Source organism: Rhagoletis pomonella, unplaced genomic scaffold (assembly GCF_013731165.1).
Source record: "Rhagoletis pomonella isolate Grant_MI unplaced genomic scaffold, Rhpom_1.0 Rhpom_scaffold_00002, whole genome shotgun sequence".
In the NCBI taxonomy this organism is placed as follows: Eukaryota; Metazoa; Arthropoda; class Insecta; order Diptera; family Tephritidae; genus Rhagoletis; species Rhagoletis pomonella.
The window spans coordinates 47,197,544-47,223,125 of NW_023458556.1; the positions used below are offsets into that span (position 1 = coordinate 47,197,544).

At 38.1% G+C, this 25,582-nt stretch overlaps 1 protein-coding gene across 1 annotated transcript in view; it reads right to left on the bottom strand.

Moving 5' to 3' along the window:
* LOC118733734 (chitin deacetylase 1) overlaps window positions 1-20,476 on the bottom strand; it is a 62,136-nt gene extending 41,660 nt beyond the window's left edge. The window contains exons 1-2 of the mRNA XM_036463267.1: window positions 20,336-20,476; window positions 8,018-8,160 (exon numbers count right to left, since the gene is read on the bottom strand). Of these exons, the coding sequence (XP_036319160.1) occupies window positions 8,018-8,145 (128 nt within the window). The 5' untranslated portion in view covers window positions 8,146-8,160; window positions 20,336-20,476. The remainder of the gene's footprint in view (window positions 1-8,017; window positions 8,161-20,335) is intronic.
* Window positions 20,477-25,582: the final 5,106 nt, after the last annotated feature.

Sequence of the window (25,582 nt, forward strand, 5' to 3'; positions counted from 1 at the left end):
AGGGTGTCATACATGCATGTACATATATTAGAGTGGTCCAAAAAAAATATTTTCCGAGACAGGGTTTGGGGCACCTTCCAAAATTGTTCCTTTTCCCGAAAGAGGTGCTGGTACCAAACTTTACGTTTCTAAGTATAAATTTAGAGGATGCTCATACTTTACTCTAGAAGTATTGTGTTCACATATTAATAAAAAAAATTGGTTAAGTAACCTAAGAATATTTCAAATTTAAACTATCTAAAAAAAATATCACAAGCTTCAGTTGTCATGGCAGCAGTCGCTTTTTATAAAAAATCACCAATATTTTTTCCAGCTTCATAGCGATCCAGCAGCGCAGTTCAAGGTCATTGGTTGCAGTAGAAAACTGAATGTTGGTATAGATGTTACAAATATCAAAAGGAAAAAACTAAGGGGGTGGTGGCCCGTTTTCCAGGATGAAAATTTTTTTTCCCCATACAAAAATTGGACCACTCTAATGTATGTATATACATAGACTGTACAAACTTGCGCCATATTCGTGCAGTAAAAGTCGAGTTACACTTGAAATATCAAATAAATCTTCTTGTTTAAATTTTTTATTTTAAAATGGGCGAAAAGCTCTTCAAAACCGTTTGCGGCTATTGCATGTAGAGGCCAAAAGCCAAAATAAAAAATTGGAGAAAAACGAGGGGAAAAAAGATGAGTGGTATGTCATATTTTATGTCGCCAGCAAGAGAAAGAAAAATATGCAATACTCATATCAACGCAAAGCGAAACAACTTGAAACAATTTGAAAAGCAACCGCATTAAATCATACACACTTTTTTCGACGAATTTTCAGAACATTTCAGCAGTTAAAGCAAAGTGCTTTCAAAGCAGCTTACACACATCAAAATGTGGTAGAGTAAATTTGACATTTGTATATACTTGTGTATGGTGATACGCATCTATATGTATACAAATATGGGGATACGGCCAAATGTTAGCACGCTGGCATAAGGAACTTCAAAGAAAATTCAAACTACTGTTAGATAAGTGAAATTGAATTTTGTGAAAATTTGTGGTAGCGTATGTGTCATAAGCGTATGTAAATATGTATATGTATATGTGCATATGTATTTCGACAAGTGTTTATTGCATATACACGTACGCAAAAGCCAGCACGCAAAAATGTCACATTAGTTGCAATAGTCTGTTTTTTTTTTTAGTTTATGTGTGCATAAAATATTTAATTTAGAATTCTTGTAACTCAATTGTGGCAAGTGTGGTGAATATGTTACAGTTCATGAAAAAATAAAAAATAAAAGCGTAAGTGTGAGACCAACTTTCCACAAACACACTTAGCGTTTTTTTTAACTTAGACTGCTGCACTATGTTTTCCGTTCGTCATTCGCCAGAACTTTCTGATGTTTAGAAATTAAATTTCCAAGTTGGTTTATGGCTATGGATGCGATATTTTTTTTAAATTTTATTTTTTTCTAAATACTTCACTAGAAATAATTCGCGCTCGCTTGCAGCCTTTTAAGTTCATTTGATTGTGTTTGTACTTGTTGTTGCTGCGGTTGCTGCAAAATGTTGCATAGGACTTGAAGTTCGCTCATTTATCAGACTGGAATACTCAAGGCGTTTGCCATATGTTTGACAGTGTTCGCATTGAAGGGACTCCAGGGCGTATGCGTAACTTTTGCATTTTTTTCCCGCTATGTGAGCGATGTGGGAAAAAGTTATGCAGTTTGTTGGCACTCGCGTACTTCAATTGACGTCGTGAACGATTTGCACTCACTTGCATTACTAGTTAAACACTAGAGCAGTACGTGGTTTTAGCGAATGTGTGCTTCTGTGTGGGTGCTTTAGATACATATACATACTTATGCAAGTATATGTTTGCACATGATACATATGCGTTAAGAGTGATCTGTGCCTACAGAACGACCTCAGATGATGCGGCAATAGTCAACGCAGGAATGACTTTGCACGCTTTTTTGTCTGAAGAAAGAGCTAAGTTCGAGGAATGAAGAGAAGAACTTGAAGACGACAGGCAAAAGTTAATAAACCTGGAAATAGCAAGAGCGCTGGGAGAATTCATCTTAGACTGTTTAAAATAAAACGAAAAAAAAATAAAAAAATAGGCTAAATTTCAGCCCTCTCAGATGGCGTTAGGAAAAATCAGAACTCTCAATGAAAAATTTTCCGCTACATTTTTTATAAACAAACAAAAAATACAAATGCCCACCCGATTTTATTAGAAAAGTTCAGGTTTGCAGTAGGTGGGACTTACTGTTGATTTTTGGAAGTTTTTTTTTATTGAAAAGTCGCCAATTTTTTCGATATAAAAATAATCGAACACACTTTGTATGAAAGTAAAAGAGTAACACCGTCCAACAAAACAAAAAATTGCAATTTATTGCTAAAATTGAACGGGCTATAAGGTTTTGTGGGAAAAATTTGTTTCATTGAAAATTCTAATTTTGCAAGCGCTGGAATTTAGCCATTTTTCTGTGACCTGCTATGCAATTTTCATATGGCGCTAAAAGAAAAACTATAGTCGTTTTATTTTACACAGTCTAACGGAAATATGTATGTCATTATTGGAAATAACAAAATATGTCGAAACCGAACTCGCAGAGAGCTCCATTTCCACCTAGACCTAATTCTAAGAGAGCATGGATGTTATAGAAGGTATCCCTCCCGCTTTGCTCATGAAGACTGCCTACTCTGGTTAAGTTCGTCTTCATCTGATACCAATCATGTAAATTTTGTCTGCCAGTACTTCAGTACAAAAAGAAGGAAAACAGCATCGAAATGTCAAGACAAGCTATGTCCTAAAAATATGATGAGCTCAAAGCCGGCCTGAAAAATAATATGCAAAGAAATTGCTCAGATGAGCAGAATGGAACCGTAGAAATCCATGACATCGAAAGGTACTTTTAAAATTCACAGAAAAAAGGGCGCTAGAGCGCGAACGATCACGACAGGAGGTGTTCTTATTTAAAAAATAATAATACCTGATGATCCCATTGATTATTTATTGAATTTAATTCGAGGATGACCCCGCAAGAATGAGATACGCGGAATGTACAAACCTTTATGAACAGCCAGGTGGCTAATAAGCAGGGCTTTAAGCTTTTGCTTGAAATTGCTTATTCAGCTTATTCAGGATTTCCAGGCTTAGTTTTAACGATCATGCTTATTTTGCTTATTTCAATGTATGAAGCTAAGTGAAGACCTTTTAAGTAAAGGGTCAAGAAATAAATTTCTATTAATTTCTGTGTATGAATAGTAGTGTCCAAGGAGTTTTGACTTCTGTTCTGATATCTCACTCTTTCCTTACGAAATAATGGAACGGGCATAAATTTTGTTGAAAACAAGAAAACAAACAAACTTTAGCATACCTTACTGCTTAAGAAAATTTGGCTCAATAAATTTTTCTTGGGATTTTTTTATTCGTCGAACTAAAGAAATGATTAAAAATAATAACATAAAAACAAATCTGGTTTTTATTTATCCGTAACTTCAATTGCATTTTTGCTTGGATACAAAAATTTAAAACCAATGGTTCGTCCCTACGGGAAGGAGAATAGCGAATATTAAAAAAAAATAAAAACGACCAATGCAGATCCCCATTATTTGAGAATATCAAGCAACACTTGTATGTTCATTGAAATTATTCAATCCTTGAAATAAACTGAATAAAAAAACAAAACGTTAAACTGTACTTATTTTTTTGTTTTGCGAGCATATTTGCAAGCATATTTATCAATGTGTTCAATGTGTGCTTACCTAAGCGCTTAAAATGGATTGTTTTGTGCTTATTTTCTTCGGCCCTGCTAATAAGGCCCTTTGATCTCATCTGGTAACATCATAACTGGTGATGGAGTGCATTAATAAGTCGGGCATACTTGAGCTGACCATCTGATTAGGAGTACTTTAAAGGGATTGTAATAAAATGCTAAATCCTAACCTATCTTAACTTCAGTTTATTCGGCGATCACGCGTCATCGGACCCGAAGCGATGCGAGAGCAATTAAAAACGTATCTTGCGGTGACCAGAGCCAAGCACCGAGTGATCAGTGGCCTAATGGAAGCATCAACATGGCTTGCATTAAGTGTATATTACTACCGTAGCACTTAATCCCAAGTGATTCGATATTTTTGCCTCAATCTTCCGAACGAGAGAACTGTCTTGGTAGTGAGGAATTTCTGAAAGGCGTTTGACACCGTTTGCCTTTGCACGCTGCTGGAGAACGTTTAGGCATCATCTCTACCACCGGCACTAAAACGGTGGAAGGCGAAATACCTGAGAGGTCGACAGTCGTCAGTAAAAACCACTTCCAGTGAAGAAGCAAGGCAAAGCCTCGGATGAGACCCCCTTTATGATGACGACCACGGCAAACGTTTAAAGGACTACGATTTGAGGGCATGCACCTGGAATGTCCGGACCCTTAATGGGGAAGGTGCCTCTGCCCGGCTGGTTGATGTCCTCGTAAGGACAAAAGCTGACATCACCGCCATCCAAGAAATGCGTTGGACGGGGCAAGGCAAACAATGTATAGGGCTTTGCGACGTCTACTACAGCTGTCATGTAAAGGAGCGCAGATTCGGAGTTGGATTTGTGTTGGGAGAGAGACTCCGTCGCCGAGTACTGTCGTTCACCCCGGTGGACGAGCGTCTAGCCACAATCCGCATCAAAGCGAGATTCTTCAACATCTCGCTCATCTGCGCCCATGCCCCGACGGAAGAGAAGGATGAGGCATCCAAGGATCTCTTCTATGAGCGCTTGGAGCGCACGTACGAGCGCTGCCCCCGTCATGATATCAAAATCGTGCTTGGTGACTTCAATGCCAGGGTGGGCAAAGAAGGAATCTTTGGAACCACCGTCGGAAAATTCAGCCTCCACGACGAAACGTCCGACAACGGATTGAGGCTGATCGACTTCGCCGGGGCCCGAAACATGGTAGTATGCAGTACTAGGTTCAAGCATAAAAAGATCCATCAGGATACCTGGATGTCTCCGGATCGAAAAACGAGAAACCAAATCGATCATGTTGTGATAGACGGAAGGCACGCTTCCAGTGTTTTAGACGTACGCACACTCCGAGGCCCAAACATCGACTCGGACCACTATCTTGTTGCAGCCAAGATACGCACCCGCCTATGTGCAGCAAAAAATGTGCGCCCAAATATGCAAGGAAAGCTTAACGTCGAAAAGCTGCCATTACAACAGACAGCCAGCGCTTTCGCTACTCGACTCTCACACCTGCTCTCAGAGAGCACTCTTCAACAAACCGACATATGCGAGCAATGGAACCACATTTACCGCTCATTAAGTACCGCCGCCGAAGAAGTAGTCGGATTTCAGCGAGCCCGAAAGAACAACTGGTACGATGAGGAGTGTCAGGAAGCTGCAGAGAAAAAAGATGCCGCCTACAGGGCCACGCTGCGATCGGGCGCAACGCGCGCTATGTGGGACCGCTATAGGGATCTGAAGGGGGAAGCGAGACGTATTTGCCGCAACAAGAAGAGAGAGGCCGAAATACGTGAGTGCGAAGAGCTTGAAATGCTGGCCGACAGGAGGAATGCCCGAAAATTTTACCAGAGAGTTAGGCGACTTACGGAAGGTTTAAAGACCGGGGCGCACTCCTGTAAGAACAATAATGGCGACCTAGTAACTGATGTCCAGAGCGTACTTAAATTATGAAGGGAACACTTTTCCGCCCTACTAAATGGTAGCAGCACGGAAAGTTGTGGAGAAGAAGAACCCGAGCCCGCAGTCGATGATGACGGAGTCGACATTCCACCGCCTGACTATGACGAGGTACGTATAGCAATAACGCGGCTGAAAAACAACAAAGCCGCTGGAGCTAACAGCCTGCCAGCTGAGCTATTCAAGTACGGCGGCGAGGAGTTGATAAGGTGCATGCATCAACTCTTGTGCAGAATATGGTCAGATGAACGCATGCCCGACGACTGGAATTTAAGTGTGCTCTGCCCAATCCACAAGAAAGGTGACCCCGCCATTCGCGCCAACTACCGCGGGATCAGCCTTCTAAGCATAGGTTACAAGGTCTTATCGAGCGTATTGTGTGAAAGACTGAAGCCCACCGTCAATGAACTGATTGGGCCTTATCAGTGTGGCTTTAGACCTGGCAAATCCACCATAGACCAGGTATTCACAATACGCCAAATCTTGGAAAAGACCCGCGAGAAAAGGATCGACACTCACCACCTATTTGTCGACTTTAAAGCCGCTTTTGACAGCACTAAAAGGAGTTGCCTATACACCGCTATGTCTGAATTTGGCATCCCCTCAAAACTCATACGGCTGTGTAAAATGACGTTGAGCAATACCACCAGCTCCGTCAGAATTGGAAAAGACCTCTCCGAGCCGTTCGCCACAAAACGGGGTTTCAGACAGGGCGACTCCCTTTCATGTGACTTCTTTAATCTGATGTTGGAGAAGATAATAAGAGCTGCAGAACTGAACCGCTCAGGAACAATTTACTACAAGAGCGTGCAATTGCTGGGTTATGCCGATGACATCGACATTATCGGTAACAAAAACCGCGAAGTCTGTTCTGCCTTTTCCAAGTTGGATAGGGAAGCAAAGCGCATGGGTCTGGTGGTAAACGAGGACAAGACGAAGTATCTCCTGTCATCAAACAAACAGTCAGCACATTCGCGCCTTGGCACCCACGTCACTGTTGACAGTTACAATTTCGAGAAAGTAAAGAATTTCGTTTACTTGGGAACCAGCATTAACACCGACAATAATGTCAGCATTGAAATCCAACGTAGAATCACTCTTGCCAACAAGTGCTACTTTGGACTGAGTAGGCAATTCAGGAGTAAAGTCCTCTCTCGACGTACGAAAACCACGCTCTATAAGTCACTCATCATGCCCGTGCTGGTATATGGCGCAGAAGCATGGACAATGACAACATCCGATGAGGCGGCTCTTGGGGTGTTTGAGAGAAAGATTTTGCGGAAGATTTACGGTCCTTTACGCGTTGGCGACGGCGAGTACCGCAGACGATGGAACGATGAGCTGTATGAGCTTTACAACGATATGGGCATAGTGCAGCGAATTAAAATACAGCGGCTCCGCTGGCTTGGTCATGTCGTTCGAATGGACACCGACGCTCCAGCTCTGAAAGTATTCAACTCGGAACCCGCTGGTGTTAGCAGAGGAAGAGGGAGGCCCCCACTGCGATGGAAAGATCAGGTGGAGAAGGACTTGGCTTCACTTGGCGTTTCCAATTGGCGTCAGTTGGCACAGAGGAGAAACGACTGGCGTGCTTTGCTGAACTCGGCCAAAATCGCTTAGGCGGTTAGAGCGCCAAAGAAGAAGAAGAAGAGAAGCACTTTCTGGTCGGTCGCTAACGCAAGAAGTATTCAAACGTCAATCATGTCAGAAGGTATCTCCACGAAATCAAGGATGATATCCAGATATACTTAGCCCAACTAATGCACCTCATAATGCACCCACAGGCCATAAACGACATTCATAGTGTGTTTTTTTATCTGCTTCAGATGATCTCGCCCCTCGCATGTCCTAAATGGAGCCCAATCTCATTCATCATCATCGCAGACCAAGAGCTTCAGCATACTAAGGTCTGAACACTGTATCCGACTGAATACTTAAATTTACAGACTCGACCCCGACATACCAAAATTATGTCCAGCTTTTGAAGGTTCCTACCTCACCTACCCACTCAGCTAACACCTCTCTTTCTTTAACGAGTTGAGCTGGATAACAACGGTTGATTGACCAGCCGAGTAGGCAGGGCTTAGTAGTGCCGCTACAAAACCAACAAAAAAAACCGTATCTAAGTTTTCTCCTCTTCAACTGTCCTTACAATTTAAAAATATGTGTCTCGATGGCCAACTTTTTTTGTTTTTTTTTTTGGATTACGAACCAAAAGGAAATATTATAAATTTTTTTCTGGATTTTTCCTTTTTTCTAATTACCCCCAAAATACGTCAAAATTCCTTTCGTATGCATACATATACATATGTATATTTAAAATCTTGTACTCACCTATATTCATGCGACATGAAGAATGTACCACGAATTGTGCAACCATTTGGATTTTTTCGCTTTCCATTGAAGATTTTTAAGTAATGATCATAGTTATTCAAATTAACAGCACCATCGAATGTCAGCATGATTATTTGAGGAATCTGTAATGCAGAAAAATTACAACAGGATTGCATAAAGAAACGGTAATTACAATGAAAATGATGGTAATTAAAAAAGTTATTCTGCGCTTCGCCTGCTATGCAAAAAAAAAATAAAAATTACAGAATCAATCAGTTGGAAAACAGAACGCTACACCGACATTTGAACGAATGAATACACTGCTTTGTAACATTTATAGCCCTCGGACTTACTTAATTAGATGTTCGCTTAGTTGGTAGTTTTTGCTGAGCAAGCAGTAGTGGCGAATGCAGGACAAGAAAGTGTGACAAAACGCAAAAAAGAAAAAGAAGCAGACAGAAATGTGGCGCGCTTAAAAACGAAAAAAAAAGTTTAACTGTATATAACACTGCAAAAAGTGAGACCGCCAAGAAGGAACTATAAAATATAAAAAAAGCAGTATGTATAAGAAGAAAAGAAATTTATAAAAAGAAGTCACATCAATTGCAAGTAATTTTAAAATAATCAGCACAACATAATTTATTGCTCGCTTGTCGGTGCGTTTGTATGTATGTAAGCGACGAATCTAGTTTCGGTGCGCGCGCGTGGAGTACGCGCAGACTTCATGGCAGTCACACTCCTCATCCCTCACCACACCACTGTCTGCGCGTTGTGCTGCTGTGCCGCTTGTGGTGGTTAGTCGGTTGTCCTTTTGGGAGTCTACAGCCTGACCGCATAGCATTGCGTTGTAAAAGTTTAAAGTACGACAGGAGCACGACAACAATTTGCTAGAGTAAAGTACGAGTAGTAATGTACATACCGCAAGACGAGGAATGTGGCAACGTCCGCACGACTGGTAAGCGAAAGTGCGGAAATGTAAGAGAAAATGAATTGCGCTGATCGGAAATGGTAAAATATCAATTTCGCTTAATACATAACAGATATATATGAGCACATTTTTTATTTACCAATACGACCAAGAACTTTTGAAAAAAAAAAAACGAAAAGAAAAAAATCAAAACGAGTTCAATGAATGAGTGAGTGAATTGAGGGAGACCGGCTGCTGTTGTGGTTGTAGTACTTTAAATTGGAATTGAACTTAAGCCATTGCTTAGTTATTTGTTGTCGTTGGCTTTGGAAAAAGTTTGAGACATGTAGACAATACCACGAAGGAAGGTTATGATATAAATAGATATTTAAGCTTTATTTTTGTTTGTACTATTTTTCAATAGTCGAGTCCTGAGTTTTCAATCAAAGGCACCGCAGCCAAAAGAGCGTGTAAGGTTTTATATAATAAACCTCAATTAAATTGCAAAGAAAGAAAGTTTCGGTGTGGCCAGTACGACTTATTTGGCAGCGCCTGTTCACCAGTGGTTGCGCACGCAAGTGGGCGCCTGTCTTGGAGCAAGCGATTCCTTATATAAAAGGTGTACTCAAAAAACTCTCCTAGATTCTAGGCTGTGGCTGCGCTTAGGACTTGCCATGTAAAACAATGTGGCAATGAAAAGGAAAACAAAGCCTCTTGACAATGGCAATAGGGAAAGTGGGTATGCCCGGCTGGCTGATGTCTTCGAAATGACAAAGGCTGAGATCACCGCTGGATGGAGCAAGACAAGAGCAGCGATGCGGCTGAAGACGCACACCGTGCCCTTTTTCAATTTTAGCGCGCCAACAATGGTGATATTGGCGTCTGGTGATGTAAGTGATGACCTGTGTTCACATGCAAACGGTTATCCTTCCGAACTTTCTAGCCTAACTTTCTCCCCTAAAAAACCCTCGGCAACCATTTTTACCTCGCTCTTGGCCGAAAGGTTCAAGCTACAGAAGGTTATTCACGTCGGCGGCGAACTAATTTCGATGGTAAATAACCTGAAAATTCACCGAGTAACCATCGCAATAGTCAAAAAAGTACAGAGCAGCAACAAAGTCTTCCAATGGCTCGCCGTCAGCGGAAAGCCAAAGAAACGCTATTGCCAACATACAAGGCAATTGGTCAATCGGTTAAAAACTATGCAATGCCAATGTGGTCGCCGGAGAAAAGTATGACGCAGCTTCACACGTGCCACAAGACAATACTTCGGACAATAACAGGATGCCTTCTGATGGCGCTTGAACATTACATCACAGTGAGGCCCAACCGATCCCAATTAAGAGGTAAAATATTTATTATTCTCTGTAAGCGGTTCTTAGCAGGGTGCTACAAAAGTGAGCACCCGAACAGACACTTGCTCGATGCGGAGCGCTCACACAGGCATCTCAGAAGACTGCACTGTGAGGGGAAGGACGAGGTGTGTTACCGCCTATACAGACTCCCGCCCTGTGAATGTCGTCATCGATGTCCAAATGCTACATGTGGACAAGAGTGAGCTTCGATTGCCGCGAAAGATCCCCATTACTTTGGCCCAATTACGGTCTGGATATTGTAGGCGTCCAAAGAGTTTCCTATCGATACTATGTAGAACTCAAAATCCTTAACGAGTGGCCAGCATGCGCAGATTCCGCCCACCATACCAACCACCTCTTTGTATGTCCACTCAATCCAACTCAACTAACGTCCCTTCTCTCTGGACCGACCCCGTCAAAACATCACATTAACAACAGCAACAAAATAAGTTTTGAGGCCACTTTAGTTATCTAGTCCACTTGGGATTGACAAAGGAGTATCACAGACAGATTTCGAGCTTTGAAGTCATGCTCAAAGTAAAATATATGATGGGGAGAAATGTACCAAATGTTTGCAAATCAATATCGATATATCCAGCAACAAGAAGAAAATGTAAGCTTGTATTTGTTGTATTTTAGAGGTGAAGTTATATGGACGTGAGATTGATTATTTAATACGACGAGGGCCAGACAAGCACTTTTCAAACTTATTTGCTCGCGCTCTCTCTTTTCCTCTCTATCCAAAGACATTACTAATGACACGCCAATAAACGCATGTTTGCTTAAAAAAATTCACATTTCCATTCATTACGAAGAGCTAAGTAAATAGCATTAACACTATCCACCAACTTACATACATACATATATACTTATGTACATATGTATTTTTATGAAATGGAAAGCTCTCGTAAATCGCTCAATTCAACGACAATCGAAATCCACAAACTGTGGTCGGCGTAACTCAGCTGCTTTGCGTTTTTCAATAGCTTTTTCATAAATGTAATCAGCGCTTATAATGCAGCAATAATGCATTATTCACCAGCTGACCATAATGCAGAGAGTACACAAAGAAATATTGCAAAAAGTAAGTGAGTTATGATAAGGGATTGCTTAAGAATCGCCCGCACACAAATAAAACGCATTGATGATTTCATGCATTTCCTGTGGTTTTTATAGTACGAGTAAGTATCTACTTTTCTTTGCTACTCGTTTCGCGTTCATCACACACAATCATTAGGGGTATTCTCTGAGTCTTGCAAAGCCCTTGCATGGTGCACAGACTGCACGAATTGCACGGTAAAAACCGGTTTTCGTATGGGACAGCTTTGAAAACCGTGCAATCCGTGCACCGTGCAAGGGCTTTGCAAGACTCAGAGAATACCCCTATTATTTTTATGATTTTCTTGTTCGTTTTTTTCCCCCCCAACGTGATTTATTCTCGAGACGGAAGTTCGCGTTGAAATATGCCATTCAATATTATGCAAAATTCAGGACAAATAAAGCGCGCCATCAGCATATAACCAGTTCAATTCGTTAGCAAGTGTTTGGTTGCTTGGCTGGTTGGTATCTGGCTGATTGTCGTCCGCCGTTAAGTATGCAATGAAAATGAGGAAGCTTTTGCTTTTGTATGTACAAATCTACGTCTATAGCATATGTATGAATGGCTGTAGAACAAAATGGTATAAAAGATTTGTGTTGCACTTAGCGACGTGCAACTGTCAACCGAAGCGCAAATGGAAGTGCAATAACAAAAGAAAAAAAAGAAAAATTGAAAAAGAATGAAAAGAAAATCGAAGGAAAACATTGAAGCATAGAAATTGCGGTACTTCTTTCTATTCTGTAGCCGATAATAGTGTGAATTGTAGCACACACTCCACAGGCGGCGTTGTCATTAATCGTTACTTGTGGCGTCACCTTGTGTTTGTTGCTTTTGCACTGACTGCACAACCAACTTGCAATATTTAATGGCCGAACGGATATACGTACGTAGTCGATACATATACATATATACTTACTATACGCAATTGCGCGCGCAATTTTCGCGTGGTGCTATTCTTTTTGTGGATTGTCGCTTGGCTTTGGTTGGAGATTGAACTTGTAAACGATTTCTGGTGTTAGTGAAAATAAAGTGGTTTGCGTAAAGCAGCAGAATAATACTTAGCGAGTGAAAGATTTGATATATTCAAGGAAGTAGATGTTGCAATTTCAAGGGATTTAATTTTTTATAGCCTTCCATTGCCGTTCAATAGAAAGGAGATGGAAAGATGTAACACATTACCGTTAAATTTTCCTATTGTTAATGCTCTATTTTTCGTTTGATCCCCTTAGTCTGTGCTCGTTTTGTTTGGTTAGTGGTGATACATTAATCGATTTTAGAAGGCAATATGGTGTTGATACTTTTTTTTAAGAGGTTTCCTCTTGCTTTGGTTAAGAGAGACAGGGCAATGGGAATCGGGATTGCTGGGTCACTCTTGCATTCTGAAAAAATATAGCTTTCTTCCGGGCTGTACAGACCGTTGTGTAGAAACTCTGGTTCCGTATAGAAACTTGGTCATGAAAACCCCAAGCAGAGAGGAATGGGAATAAAACTACTATACCCCACTCGGTAGTATAGTAATTTTTAGAACCGGTTCAAAAATGAGCGGCGGAGTGGGAGGGGGTTGAGGTTTTTTTTCCCGAAGCCCTGCCCTGAGCCTGGAGGCTGTAAATGAACTTCGTACTGATTTAAAAGGTAAAGAGGTGTCCTTTAGTGACAGCCGGGTAGCAATTAAAGCTGTTAGCTCCGTCACAATTAAATCAAAAATTGTGCTGGACTGCCGCCGATCTGTTGCAGAGAACTGTGCAGAACAGTCTAAACCTAATTTGGGTACCCGGTTATAAGGACATTGAGGGTAACTGCATGGCGAACGAACTTGAGAGGGGGGGAGGGGGCACGACCAAGCAGATTATTCCGGATAAAGAACGCATGGGCATGCCCTCGCACTCGCAAGCTGCTTTTAAGTGAATTTATCTATGCTCGCGTGAGCAAGAGATGGATGTAAACTACGACCTGTCGAATTTCTAGGCAAACTTGACCTAGGTGGGATCGAAAAATCTCTCGAAGCTTATACTCTCTAAGGAGGGAGGATATATCTCATACAATCGGTGCTCTAACGGGTCACTGTCTTATAGGCAGACAAGCAGAATGACTCGGAGTGCCTTACCATATATGCTGCAGATGTTGCAAGAATTATGAGGAGGAGGAGACAGTTCTTCACCTTCTCTGTAAATGCCCGGCATTATCGAGAAGTAGACAGCGCATTCTGGGGTCTCCTTTCTTTAGTGACCTTAACAAATTGGGATATTTAAACCCTAGATGCCTGGCGAGTTTCGTCAATGAATCAAAAAGGTTTAGGAAGGGGGAGTGAAAACTCTTAGTCGTAGTATCACAACGGGCCTTCATTTCGTGGCCTATGTGTGCTGTTATTGTTGTTATCAGTAATGGAAAAGGGTGCAAACATCTGGGATCGTACTTCGTAACTGCTTCAGAGGAACTCTCTATAGTGGACATCAGCTGTTTGTGGAACTTCATAATGAGATCCAGCGTTTTTCTACCTTTAATAATCGTTTTTCCTTTTGTGGATGGCTGCACAGCCTAACACTCAATCTAAAGTTCACCATAAAGCCTAGTGCTATAGATCGCTTCTCGGCTTTTTCTTCTGGAAAGAATAAGTACAAGTACAATTTCTCCCTAGCACAGCAACCTAGCTGGATATGCTGTGCTACGCCAACGGTTGGAATCTTTGACTAACTTTGAAGATGAATTAATTCAGGGCTGTCTGGTCATAGGTCATCTGTATTACCATATGCATAAAATCTATTGCCTTTGGGCTTTTCAAAAAGTTCGCCCAGAACCAGCGGCTATAGAAGGGGGGGTCCTGTACCCCTCCTTGAGTCAAAAAGTACGATAGTGATCAAAAAATTGTCGCTAACTGGTTTTAGAATCTTCCCCCGGGTCCTGTACTTCCACGATCTTCTGGACGATCCTCACATGGCCTGGGCGATAAATTCGTTCAAACCATTAAAGTCGCCGGATACCGATGGCATCATACCTGCGCAGTTGCAAAGGGCCCTGAAGGTGTCGTGAAATTCGTTGGATCTTATTTATGTGATCTTCGTGAGGGCCGGGTACATCCCCAATACTTAGAGGGTAGTCAGTGTTGCTTTCAGCCGAAGGCCGGAAAATGCCCACATGTTTCCCCTAGGTGTTTGCTAAAAACGCTAGACAAACTGATAGACCTGTACATAAGAAACGCGATTCCTCGGGACTGTCTTTCAAGATATTATTTTAAGAAATGGTCGGTGAATATCACCCTGCATACATTGGTAAAATGGTAAGAGGAACCCTACACGCATAAAGATTATGCAGTAGGGGCCTTCTTCGATATCGAGGGGGCCTTCAACAATGTGACACTAGAGGAAATAATCAGGTATATTAATAATCTAGGGGTTGAAACCAACCTTATAAGGCTTATATAAAGCATACTACCGCGGACAGAACTGTCGCAGTGCAGTGGAGACGCGCCTGCACTCAGTGCAGAGTCATTAGGAGCACTCCACAAGGTGGTGTTCTCTCCCCCCTGCTCTGATCGGTTGATCACCTATGTAGACACCCTTTTTTAACTGGCTAAAGATTACCTGAAACAGGTAGGTGAGCGATCAACGGCGGTTGTCGTGGAGGCCTAACATTGCGGTAAGGTAACAATGGTGTAGGGGAGCTATCGGTAAAAGGTGAGGTCTCTCGCTTAAATTAATTCATTAGCTCTGGGAAACCAGATTACAGCCTATATTGTTTCAAAGAGCCCTTGTCTGGTGTAACCCACTTGAGAAGGCTACACTTTTAAAATACGAATTAGCAGAGCATTAGGAACCACACCTACATTGGTGCTTAGCATACATATGTCGAACACTGCACCAGCGGATATTGCAGACAGAATTGTCGCTGCACGAACTGCTATTAGACTAAGGGAAACCGGGTCCTTTTGTGACATAAAAAAAGAAAAGAAGACGTTTATCTTCTGCAGCAAATGTTTTCACAGGCCACTTTAAAACACGTTACCTCTCAAGGGTTAGTGGTGGGGGTTCTGGCAGGCCATTCTGCGATTGGTATTGATGCGGTGAGACTAGGAATTTCAACTGATCCTCGCACTTCTGAAAGAACACTGAGCTCTCAGGGGTCGAAATTTTGCAGTCGGCTCGCGGCGTTAACTTAATCCAACCTAACGTATACTTCTTTTAGCTATGAAATAGTTGGTCACATTATGTATACCGCAATTTGGGGGAATTTTTTACCTTTCATTTGCTATACATACTACTTCGTATTGTTAAACTGAACTTTAAGATATACGTCGCTCGAATGGCAATGCAAATCTATACATACTAGTGTTCGCCCATATCTTAAATTAAAGGCAGTTGAGGTGGGCTGAGCTGAGCCGAGTTGAGTTCAGTTGAGTATTGAAATGAATTGAGATGAAATGCGTTGAACCACATAACGGAATATAACATAACATAACATAAATTAACATAATATAACACAACACAACAAAACATAACACAACCCAACATAACATAACATCATAACAGCATAACATACATACCATAATACAACATAACATAACATAACATCATAACATAACATAACATTACATAACATAACAGAATATAACATAGCAAGTAGTAAAGTAGCACAACATCATAACATAACACAACATAACATAACTTAACATAGCATAAAACAACTTAACATAACATAACATAACATAACACAAAATAACCAATCCAATACAACACAATACCAAACAACACAACATAATACACATCAGCATCAAAATACATTTCTGAGGATGTATATCTGTTTATACCTTAGAAGTATAGTTTAGCCGTAAAAGGAATGTAAAGGAATCATGATTGCCTATTTATATATAAGATAATAAAATTGTAACAGGCCGATGTCTGTACACTATACATAGATATTAAAGAAAAATTAATATGAGTGCTCTTTATTAAAGCAAATAACGCTCAGAATACTCATTATGATTGAACGCAGTACATGCGTATATTAAATAACCTTTGCATATTTTATAAAACTGTCGAAAGTATAAACCATTTGAGTACCCAAATACGCAATGTTGTAGGCGAATCTTAATTTTCATAAGTACACGAAACCTCTCGCACGAAGTAGCGATTATTTTGCGCAAATTTCAGCCAAAAGTAATTAAGTGTAGCGTAGCGTAATGCATCAAGTAGTTGCATTTGTAAACCTGAACTGCTGAACTGCTGTATGCCGCAAATTAAACGACAGCCTACAACTTCCGACAAACGATGCTCATATTTCCTTACGTACTTACGAGTATACAGCGCGGTAGCAATAATTATGCCAAGATGAGGCTCACGCACACACACACATATATTCATATATATGTACATACATAACAAATTATATGGTGGGTAGCATGTATTAGCACAAACATCTGTCATCGTTTAGCCACCCACACACACGCAAATAACATTCAGTCGTCGTGAAGTTATGAGAACATTACTCATACGCCGTGTAGGTCGCAACTATATTGCGTTGCTTACATACATATGTACATAGGGGTTTTGTTGTTGTTGTGTTGATATATTAACCGAAGCAAAGTTGTTCATGTGGTGGCTGCCTTTAGATGCAGCTAATTAATTATAACTCAATTATCCGCAAATAAGCGATTAAGGTTATACCTACATCGAACATATCCGTCAGTATCTTTGAAAATCTATGCTGCCGGCTATTTATCTTTACAACTTCCACACAGTGCATACATACATACATACATACATATTTACGTTCATACATGTAAGCATGTGCCTAGGTATAATTGAGTTATGATTATAGGTTTTTGTCAAGAATAATTAAGTAATATATTAAAAGCAATAAAGATACATAACTACTTAATCGCTGGGATAGATAAAGTACATGGGGCAATAAATTTAATTGCTTCGGTTTCATAATTGCTAAGGGTGAAAACCAAGATTGATTTTTAAAAGTGTTCACCATAATTTTGATGAAAGTAAAGCTTGTAGCTTCAACGAAGGAAAATTTGAGGGTTTAAATGGGTTTATATTTACATATGTACATATATTTGTGTTTGTTCAAAATACATAGTTACAGGCGTTTGTTAGATTACGCTTTGACAAAAAGCAAAGTATGATTTAAAATCAGATTTTAAAACATTTTCAACAAAACACACTTGGATCAGGCTTCAGTAAAAATAGGGAAGAACACAACATGCAAATGTAAGGGAGTGTTGATAAAGTTAGATGTCATATCTTGTATATATATCTTGTGTATATGTATTATATACAGTATTGGACATATCTATAGCCCCCCCTTTCAAAGCGATATTGTTTGCCACTTATGTTTAGTTATTTGTTTTTAAGAATTTTCAATTAAAATACAGATCATTCTCTAACATAACCCATATAAACCCATGTTTTATACTTTTTAAAAGACCGCAAAAAAGCGCAACAAACTTTCCCTTAAATTTCAAACTTTTTTATCAGAAGCTCTAGAATTTTTTTGAGTACACAGTTTTATAGCGCATTCAATTTTAGTCAATAATGTGCAAGTTTCAAGTCGCTAAAGATTACCGTTGATTTTTTAGAATTTTTTTTTGTCTCATTTGCTTCCATATAACGACTAAACACAATTTATTTTTATATGGCAGAAACCCGCAACATCCTCGGCGAAAAAAATTCTAAAAAATCAACGGTAGTTTTTAGCCACTTGAAACTTGCACATTATTAGACTAAAATTGAATGGGCTATAAAACTGTGTATTCAAAAAAATTCTACCGCTTCTGAGAAAAAAGTTTGAAATTTGGGTGAAAATTTGTTGCACTTTTTTGCGGTCTTTTAAAAAGTTTTAAACTTGAGTTTATGTGAGTTTTGTGAGAGAATGAACTGTATTTTAATTGAAAATTCTTAAAAATAAATAAATAAACATGAGTGGCAAACAATATGACTTTGAAATCGGGGTGCTATTGTATTGGCCAATACTGTATGTATCACTAGAAAGGTATTTTGATGCTGATGTGCAGAGAGCAATTGAAATTAGTTAAAAATAAAGCGCAAGAATCAATTCAAAAGTAACACCAATATGAATACCGTGCAAGTACATGGTTGGGGTGCAAATGCCTCCTAAATGTATGCTTTAATATTGGTACTGAGTTAATGAAAAGTGCTTAGCTGCGTAAGCAAAAGATTTAAATTAAGAGTAATGCAAGGACGATGGTAAGGTTGCATATGTAGATGAAGATATGGATAAAGGCAAAGATTAAAATAAAAGCAAAGAAACCTAAATGTAAAGACAAAGAGGAAGGTAAATTTGAAGAAGAATATAATGAAAATTGTATGGATGAATATACAGATGAAGATAAAGATTATGTTGTGTTATGTTATGTTACGATATGTTGTGTTATGCTATGTTATGTTATGTTATGTTACGGTATGTTGTGTTATGGTATGTTATGTTATATTACGATATGTTGTGTTATGCTATGTTATGTTATGTTATGTTACGATATGTTGTATAATGTTATGTTATGTCATATTTTGTATGCTTTGTTATGTTATGTTAAGATATGTTATGTAATGTTGTGTTTTATTATGTTATGTTATGTAGTGTTATGCTACGTAATGTTATGTTATATTATGTGCGTTTTGTTATATTATGCTTTGTTTTGCTATAGTATGATATGTTATGTTACGTTATGTGATGTTATGTTATGTGTTATATTATGCATAGCATAATATGCTTTGTTATGTTTTGTTATGTTATATTGTTCAACGCAATTCACCTCAACTCATCAGAGCTCATTTCAAATCACTTCACCGCAGCTCAATTCACCTTAACTTGTCAAATCTCCTCTCACCTGAACCCACTTCGCTTCAATTCACTTCACCGAACTCTCCTTAATTTTAGCGGTTCAACCGCTGGGCGCTAGTATAAAAAATAACACTGTACGACATTTTAACTTTTTTCTTTTGACGGTAAAAATATTTGCTCTTTAATCACGTTTAATTGTTTAAATGCTTTATACGACCACCAACTTCAAATTTAAAATATGTAAACGCTTAAAATCGCCAACCTGGGAAAGCCTAGAAGTTACTTTTCTATATACACTACAAACTTTAAGAAAAACTTGGTTTCCTCAATTCCCCAGCCAACTGCCGAACAGTGTAAAGAAATATAATATTCGTTCGAATGAGTAAGAGTTTAAGAATATCTGCTCCCAATTTCTGTTTTGAAAAGTCTTTAAAACATAATTTCAGTTCATGATTACACGGTGGGATAAACTGAAGGTCACGGTGTAGGGCGTGAGAAATTTAATTGCATAACGACTTACATATCGTTACCTTAATTCACAAAGGCCATAACATTATAAAAAGAGTATCAAAAACAATTAATTTGTTTTTAATAACATTTTTTATTTAATTTTTTATTACTTTTGAAAGCTGAGCGCATGCTTTTAATTTCACCTTGATACAAATATGGCTTAAATTTGTTTTTGTGCATTTTCGAGCGGACATTACTTTACTGAATTGCATAATATTCATAAACTAAATGAAAGGAAACCAAATCAATTTTGAAAGCCGGAAGTAAAAAAGCAATCTTTTGACTTTTAGATTTCCTTCAGACTATTTTGAATATCAGCGCTTTCTATAAACATCCCTTATGGACAATATGTTGAACTCACTACAAAAGCTCGAAACGAAAAATAAAATCAAATTGAATCGTTTGGTTCAGGACAGGAAATAAAATTTTGAGGACGTTCAACCCTTTTCTCTTTTTCTATTTTTCAAGCTGCCATATTTCACCTGTTGGCGTAAACGCTGTCAAGTTGTTAATATGAATATGCTGCACAGTTGGCATTATCCGACATCTACATACATACATCTCTCTTAATATATTTAGTCAGCACATATTTTTTAGTTGCATATCTCTGCTATATCTTGTCTACTTTTATTTATTTCACTTACCTTTTCCGCCTCTAGACCACCTGGAATTTGTGTGCCATCCTTCGAGCAGAAGCAATATGGCAATTGACACTCGTCCGTATTACAACGTTGCGCTGTATCAGCTGGGGTCTCTGTCGCTGGTGACGGTGCTGCAATTTGTGAAAGAAGAATGGCAAGAAATTAAATTGAATACCAACTTCAGTGCAAACAGGATGCATAGCAGAAATTAAACAATAACTCAAACATGGCAAGCGCACTAACACACACACACACACACCCGATACACAGCGAAAGTTATAACAATTCGATACAAATAAGTTGCAAATGTTGCATGCTTGACTGCTGCAATATAATAAATGTAGGAAGATATGGCTGCTAAATAGCATTGAACGTTTAAGAAATTTTACGACACGCTACTATTTTCGTAATTGAAACTAAGAAATCAGAACAGCAACGATCTTTACGATGAATCACTCTGTAAGTAAGAAGAGAACCATGCCAACGCAGTTTTTAAGCAATTTTTGTGTTGAACTAATTGATGTTTTGGAATTTGCAGAGAGTTAATTCATGCAAGTATTTTTAATTATTATTTCATTTTTATTGCTTGCTTCATACGCATTGCCACAGAGATTCCAATAAAATCGTTGTAATCAATGTTTCCTGGAAATAAATGTGTACATATAGGGATGTTAATTTTTTCGGTTTTTACGATCCCGGGATTTAGATATTCATTACTTTTCAACAACTTAAATCGAAAAAATTGCTTCTATCTCTCCTACCATAAAATAAATAATAAATTAATGTGTTTGAAACCTACTTTTTTATTTAAAGTGGCGTTTTTATTTTTTTTTTTCTCTGACGTCAGGATTTATTTTAAAGGACTTTGTAATTTCAAAGATATGATTAATTCCAAAAATCATTTCAAAAAGTCAATGCAATGTAGAATAAAAAAATGGGTACCAAATGAAAGAGGAAATTTCTTTATAATTTAAGAAAACTAAATTTTTTTGGATTCACAAGGAAGAATAGGTAATTTTTTAAGCTGATAAAGTTAGAAGGGTGAGATTTGAGGATGTTATTGAGTTTATATAAGTTCTTAACATATAATTTTTTCAAAAACAAATATTGCGAAATTTCAAGGATAAATTTTAAAAGGACATTTTCAATACTTACCAGTCCTTCTGCACCAAAAGCTTAAATCAGTTTAAATTCTAAAGTATTTCCTCTTTAATTTGATATCCATACTTATTCTCTAAGCACATTTCACTGAATTTTTTAAATAATTTTTGAATTACTGACTAACTACTAAAACTAAACTAAAAACGCAATTTTACTATATTTGGCCCATGGTTTCGCGAATATATTGATTTTTTTGTGTAAAATTGACAATCGCAGGTTGTTGTATGTATAATGTATTAAACATTTATAAAAAAATATTAATTACTAAATAAAGAAAAATAAATATAGCCAATACTGGTCAAGAAAGGGAGTTTCTATTATTGCCATCAGCGCAAATTACAAATCCCGAAAATCCCGGGATTTTCGGCACCTAACAAAGGCCGGGATCCCGGGATTAACATCCCTAGTACATATGCATAACATCCTAGTACATTTTACAAACGCAACGCATTGATTGTTATTGTTTTGCTTGTAATGATTGCAATGGCATTTCGTTAAGTGAAAGCTGCAGCACTTTCTTGAATTATGCATGAAAATAAAGTCAGCTGCATATATGTAGCTGTATGCAGTAGTAAATATGTCTGCAGCCAACGCCCGGCCTCGTAGGTCTCTGCTGGTAGCGGAGAAGGTTGAAGGTGAGCGTACGTATGTATATGTGAAAAAACATATTGATACCAGTAAAAGCATATGCCACTTTGACCCAGTGAAATGCAGTTAAGCAAAATACATCCATATCTTGATTTGTTAAACACATTTACCGTTGTACATATCTGTTGTGTATTCATGCACATGAATTTCTACAAATACTCTTAGACAAATGACCTAATGCCGGTTGCATTTGCAGGTCATTGCAGTTGTCCTTTTAGCTGCAGTTATGGGCGCATACAAGGGGGAGGAAGTTTGGCTTTAGGGTTGAAACTCCCCGACAATTTTTAAAACGCATAGCGTAAAATTAAATTAAAAACTTTAAGTGACGTAGGCATCTAATAAAATATTTTGCATACATTTTTTCGAAGCGATTGAGTTCTTGTGGCTATCTAGTTACTATCAAGTTGCAAGTTCTGTACCCTGCTCTTCATCACTTTCCTTTTGATAGTTTGTAAATTTCATAAAGCTCATTCCAGCGATCATTGTAATGCTTATTGTTATAAGGCCATACTAGAGCTGTGACTTAGTTGAAACTTTAACTTTGAAAAATAAAAATATTCTGTATGCGCCCCTGGCTGCAGGGATTGTCGACGCTGATTTCACTGAAGCTTTTACTGCTGCAGTTATACGTAGTTGTTTTTGTACTTAACACCTGAATTTATTGAGCCTCAGCAGTTAAGTAGATTGCATTGATAGTGCAAAATAGAAAGTGATTGCTTTATACCGTAAAGATGGGTTCTGGGTATAAGCCTACGGCTTTTGTATTTTTTCTATTTACTTACTTTATAATGCAAGTTTACACGATTCGCACGCATTAGGTAGTTTTATATGAAGACAGAAAATAGAATGGAAAATAGAGTAACGCACGTGAGTCCAAATCACATAGCGATCTTAACTTCTTAAATCTAAATCCCCCTTCGTTTGGCGGTTCTACCGAACCGATTTCACACCACCACCACCATTGGAAAGTTATTTTTCTGTAGATGAGGAGAGTTTTTATGGTTTCAAAATTGGTGGATAATTACGTCCAAACTCGTCGTTTAAAGATCTCTGTATTTGTGTATAGTTGTTGTTGCAACCTGTAAAGTTTTAGTTGTTTTCGCACTTTGTTTTACTTCATATTTGAAATTAAACTTTACAAATGATGAAAACGATTAAGACAAAAAAAGTGAAGGCAAAGTTGAAGATAAAGATGAAAATGAAAAGGATAAGAAATACATAAGAATTAGGGTAACTGAAAGGGTAAGAAAAGTCATACAAAATTTATTTATCGAAAGTTATTTATCGAACCATCGAAATTTATAGTTATGGAAATGTATCGAGTTATCCATGTTTATTGAGTTATGGAACGTGTCGAATTATTCATATTGATCAATGTTTATTGAGTTGTAGAAATGTCTAGACATAGAAACATAGTTGTCGAGCTAAAAAATGTACATATTAGATTGTGGAAATTTGTCAAGTTAACAAAATTTATCAAGTTATTGATATTTATTGAATTATCATTATTTATAGAGTTAACAAAATTTATCTAGTTATCATAATGCATCGAGTTCTTTCAATTTATTGAGTAATTGGAGATTTGTTGATTTATCGATTCGAAGTTTTTGCAATTATCAAAAACAACTAGTTTCCGAAATTTCAAGGTTATATAGGCTTATTGAGATATCACTGCTTATCGGATTTTATCAAGTTACCAAAGTTTAACGAGTTATCGAAATTTATCAATAGCTCTCCAAAAATATGGAGCTACCAAAATTAACCGAACTATTGAAATTTATAGAGGCATCCAAAGTTTATAGAATTATCGATTATATCAAGATGTATAAATTTTTGAGTTATCGAAACTTATCGAGCCATCGAAACGTGCAGTTATCGAAATAAGTTGGGTTATCGGATTTTAGTGTTTTTGAGATTCATCGAACTATCAATGTTTATTAATCGACAAACTGGAATATATCGAATATATTCCAAGTGCTGACAAAGTTCTTCAAAGACCTCCAAAGTAAAAAAAAATTTTAATCACGTTTTGGTTTTGGAACTAAAAGGACCAGGAGATTTTCCGGTAAGTTATTTTGTACCTTAGAAGTTAAACCACGTGCTAGGTTAGAATACCTCTCCAAGGCTCTTAAAAACTAGAAAAACCGTCGAAATATTATTCAAGTAACATATCTGTAAATATGTGTGTCTGTAAATACATATGGATATAGACAGAGATATAAAAAAAAAATCAAAAGTAACATCGATAAATAATAAACGTATTGATAATAATATCGATTAAAATATTGATAATAATATAGATTAACATGTCGATAAACGCATCAACGACTTTTTGACACGTCCTAAAAATCGAACACTCCACCGGAGATAGACAAGCCTAAAACAAAAATTAATTCTGAGATATTATCCTAGATCAGAAACTGAGCTGGAAGGAGGAAGCCAAGAATTTGCCGCTGGATTTACACAGCGGTTATTAAACCAGTTATCCGATATGAAGGTACGGCGGTCTGACCTTATTGAAGCGACCAATCTTCATCCAATATCACCTTCAAATGACGCTTTGAAAAGACTCATCTCAATGGGAGCCGAGACACGCTTTTATTCTGCACAAATCTAAATTTTTTACCGGACAGCACGGTGCTGTGTATTCAAACTTAGGTTTTGCATAAAATTTCTCTTAGGAGGTTTCCCGGAAGTAGGTGAAAAGTTATTGCACTCCACCTGGTAGCAATAATTCCGAACTTAATGGCATAGTGAGTGGAGGAGGTGAGCGATTCTAGATGCGACACGTGTGATTTGCAGGAAAATTTGGCCTAGATAGGATCGAAAACTGCTTCGAAGCTTATAGACTCTAATAATGAGAACACAGCTTATGCCATCTACAGCTCCCTGGAAGTCGGAAAAATACTTCTTGATAGAAAATAAAGGTTTTTTTTTTTTGGTGGAACAACATACATATGGATGATTCTATTTCAATTCATGCAGGGTGAGTATGCAAATATAGAGCTTCAAAAGCACTTCTACGATCAATAAAACCGAATTGAAGAAATTTGATTTTTGAACAAACTAGAGAGATTTGAAAAAAAATTGTCAGCCGTTTTTCTCTAAAACCACAGTTTGCCCTAAAATTTTCCAATGCTCGTAAAAGCATATTCACATTATCGTAATTACGGCTCATTTGTAATTAATTAAGCGAATCATGCTGAAACCAAGAAATTTCGCTTTGTAAAATCTGTCAACAAATTAAATAGAAATGAGCTAATTTATCATAAATCAAGAACCAACTGAAGAAAAAAAAAAGATTTTTCATTTATTTAACCCCCACTGTTGAGGAAGTTTGAAAAAATGCCTAAAAGTATGCAACCATTTGTTTTTTGAGATCAACTACAAACCACACGTACCTACGTACGCGTGCTATAGAAATTATGAAAGAAAATGTGA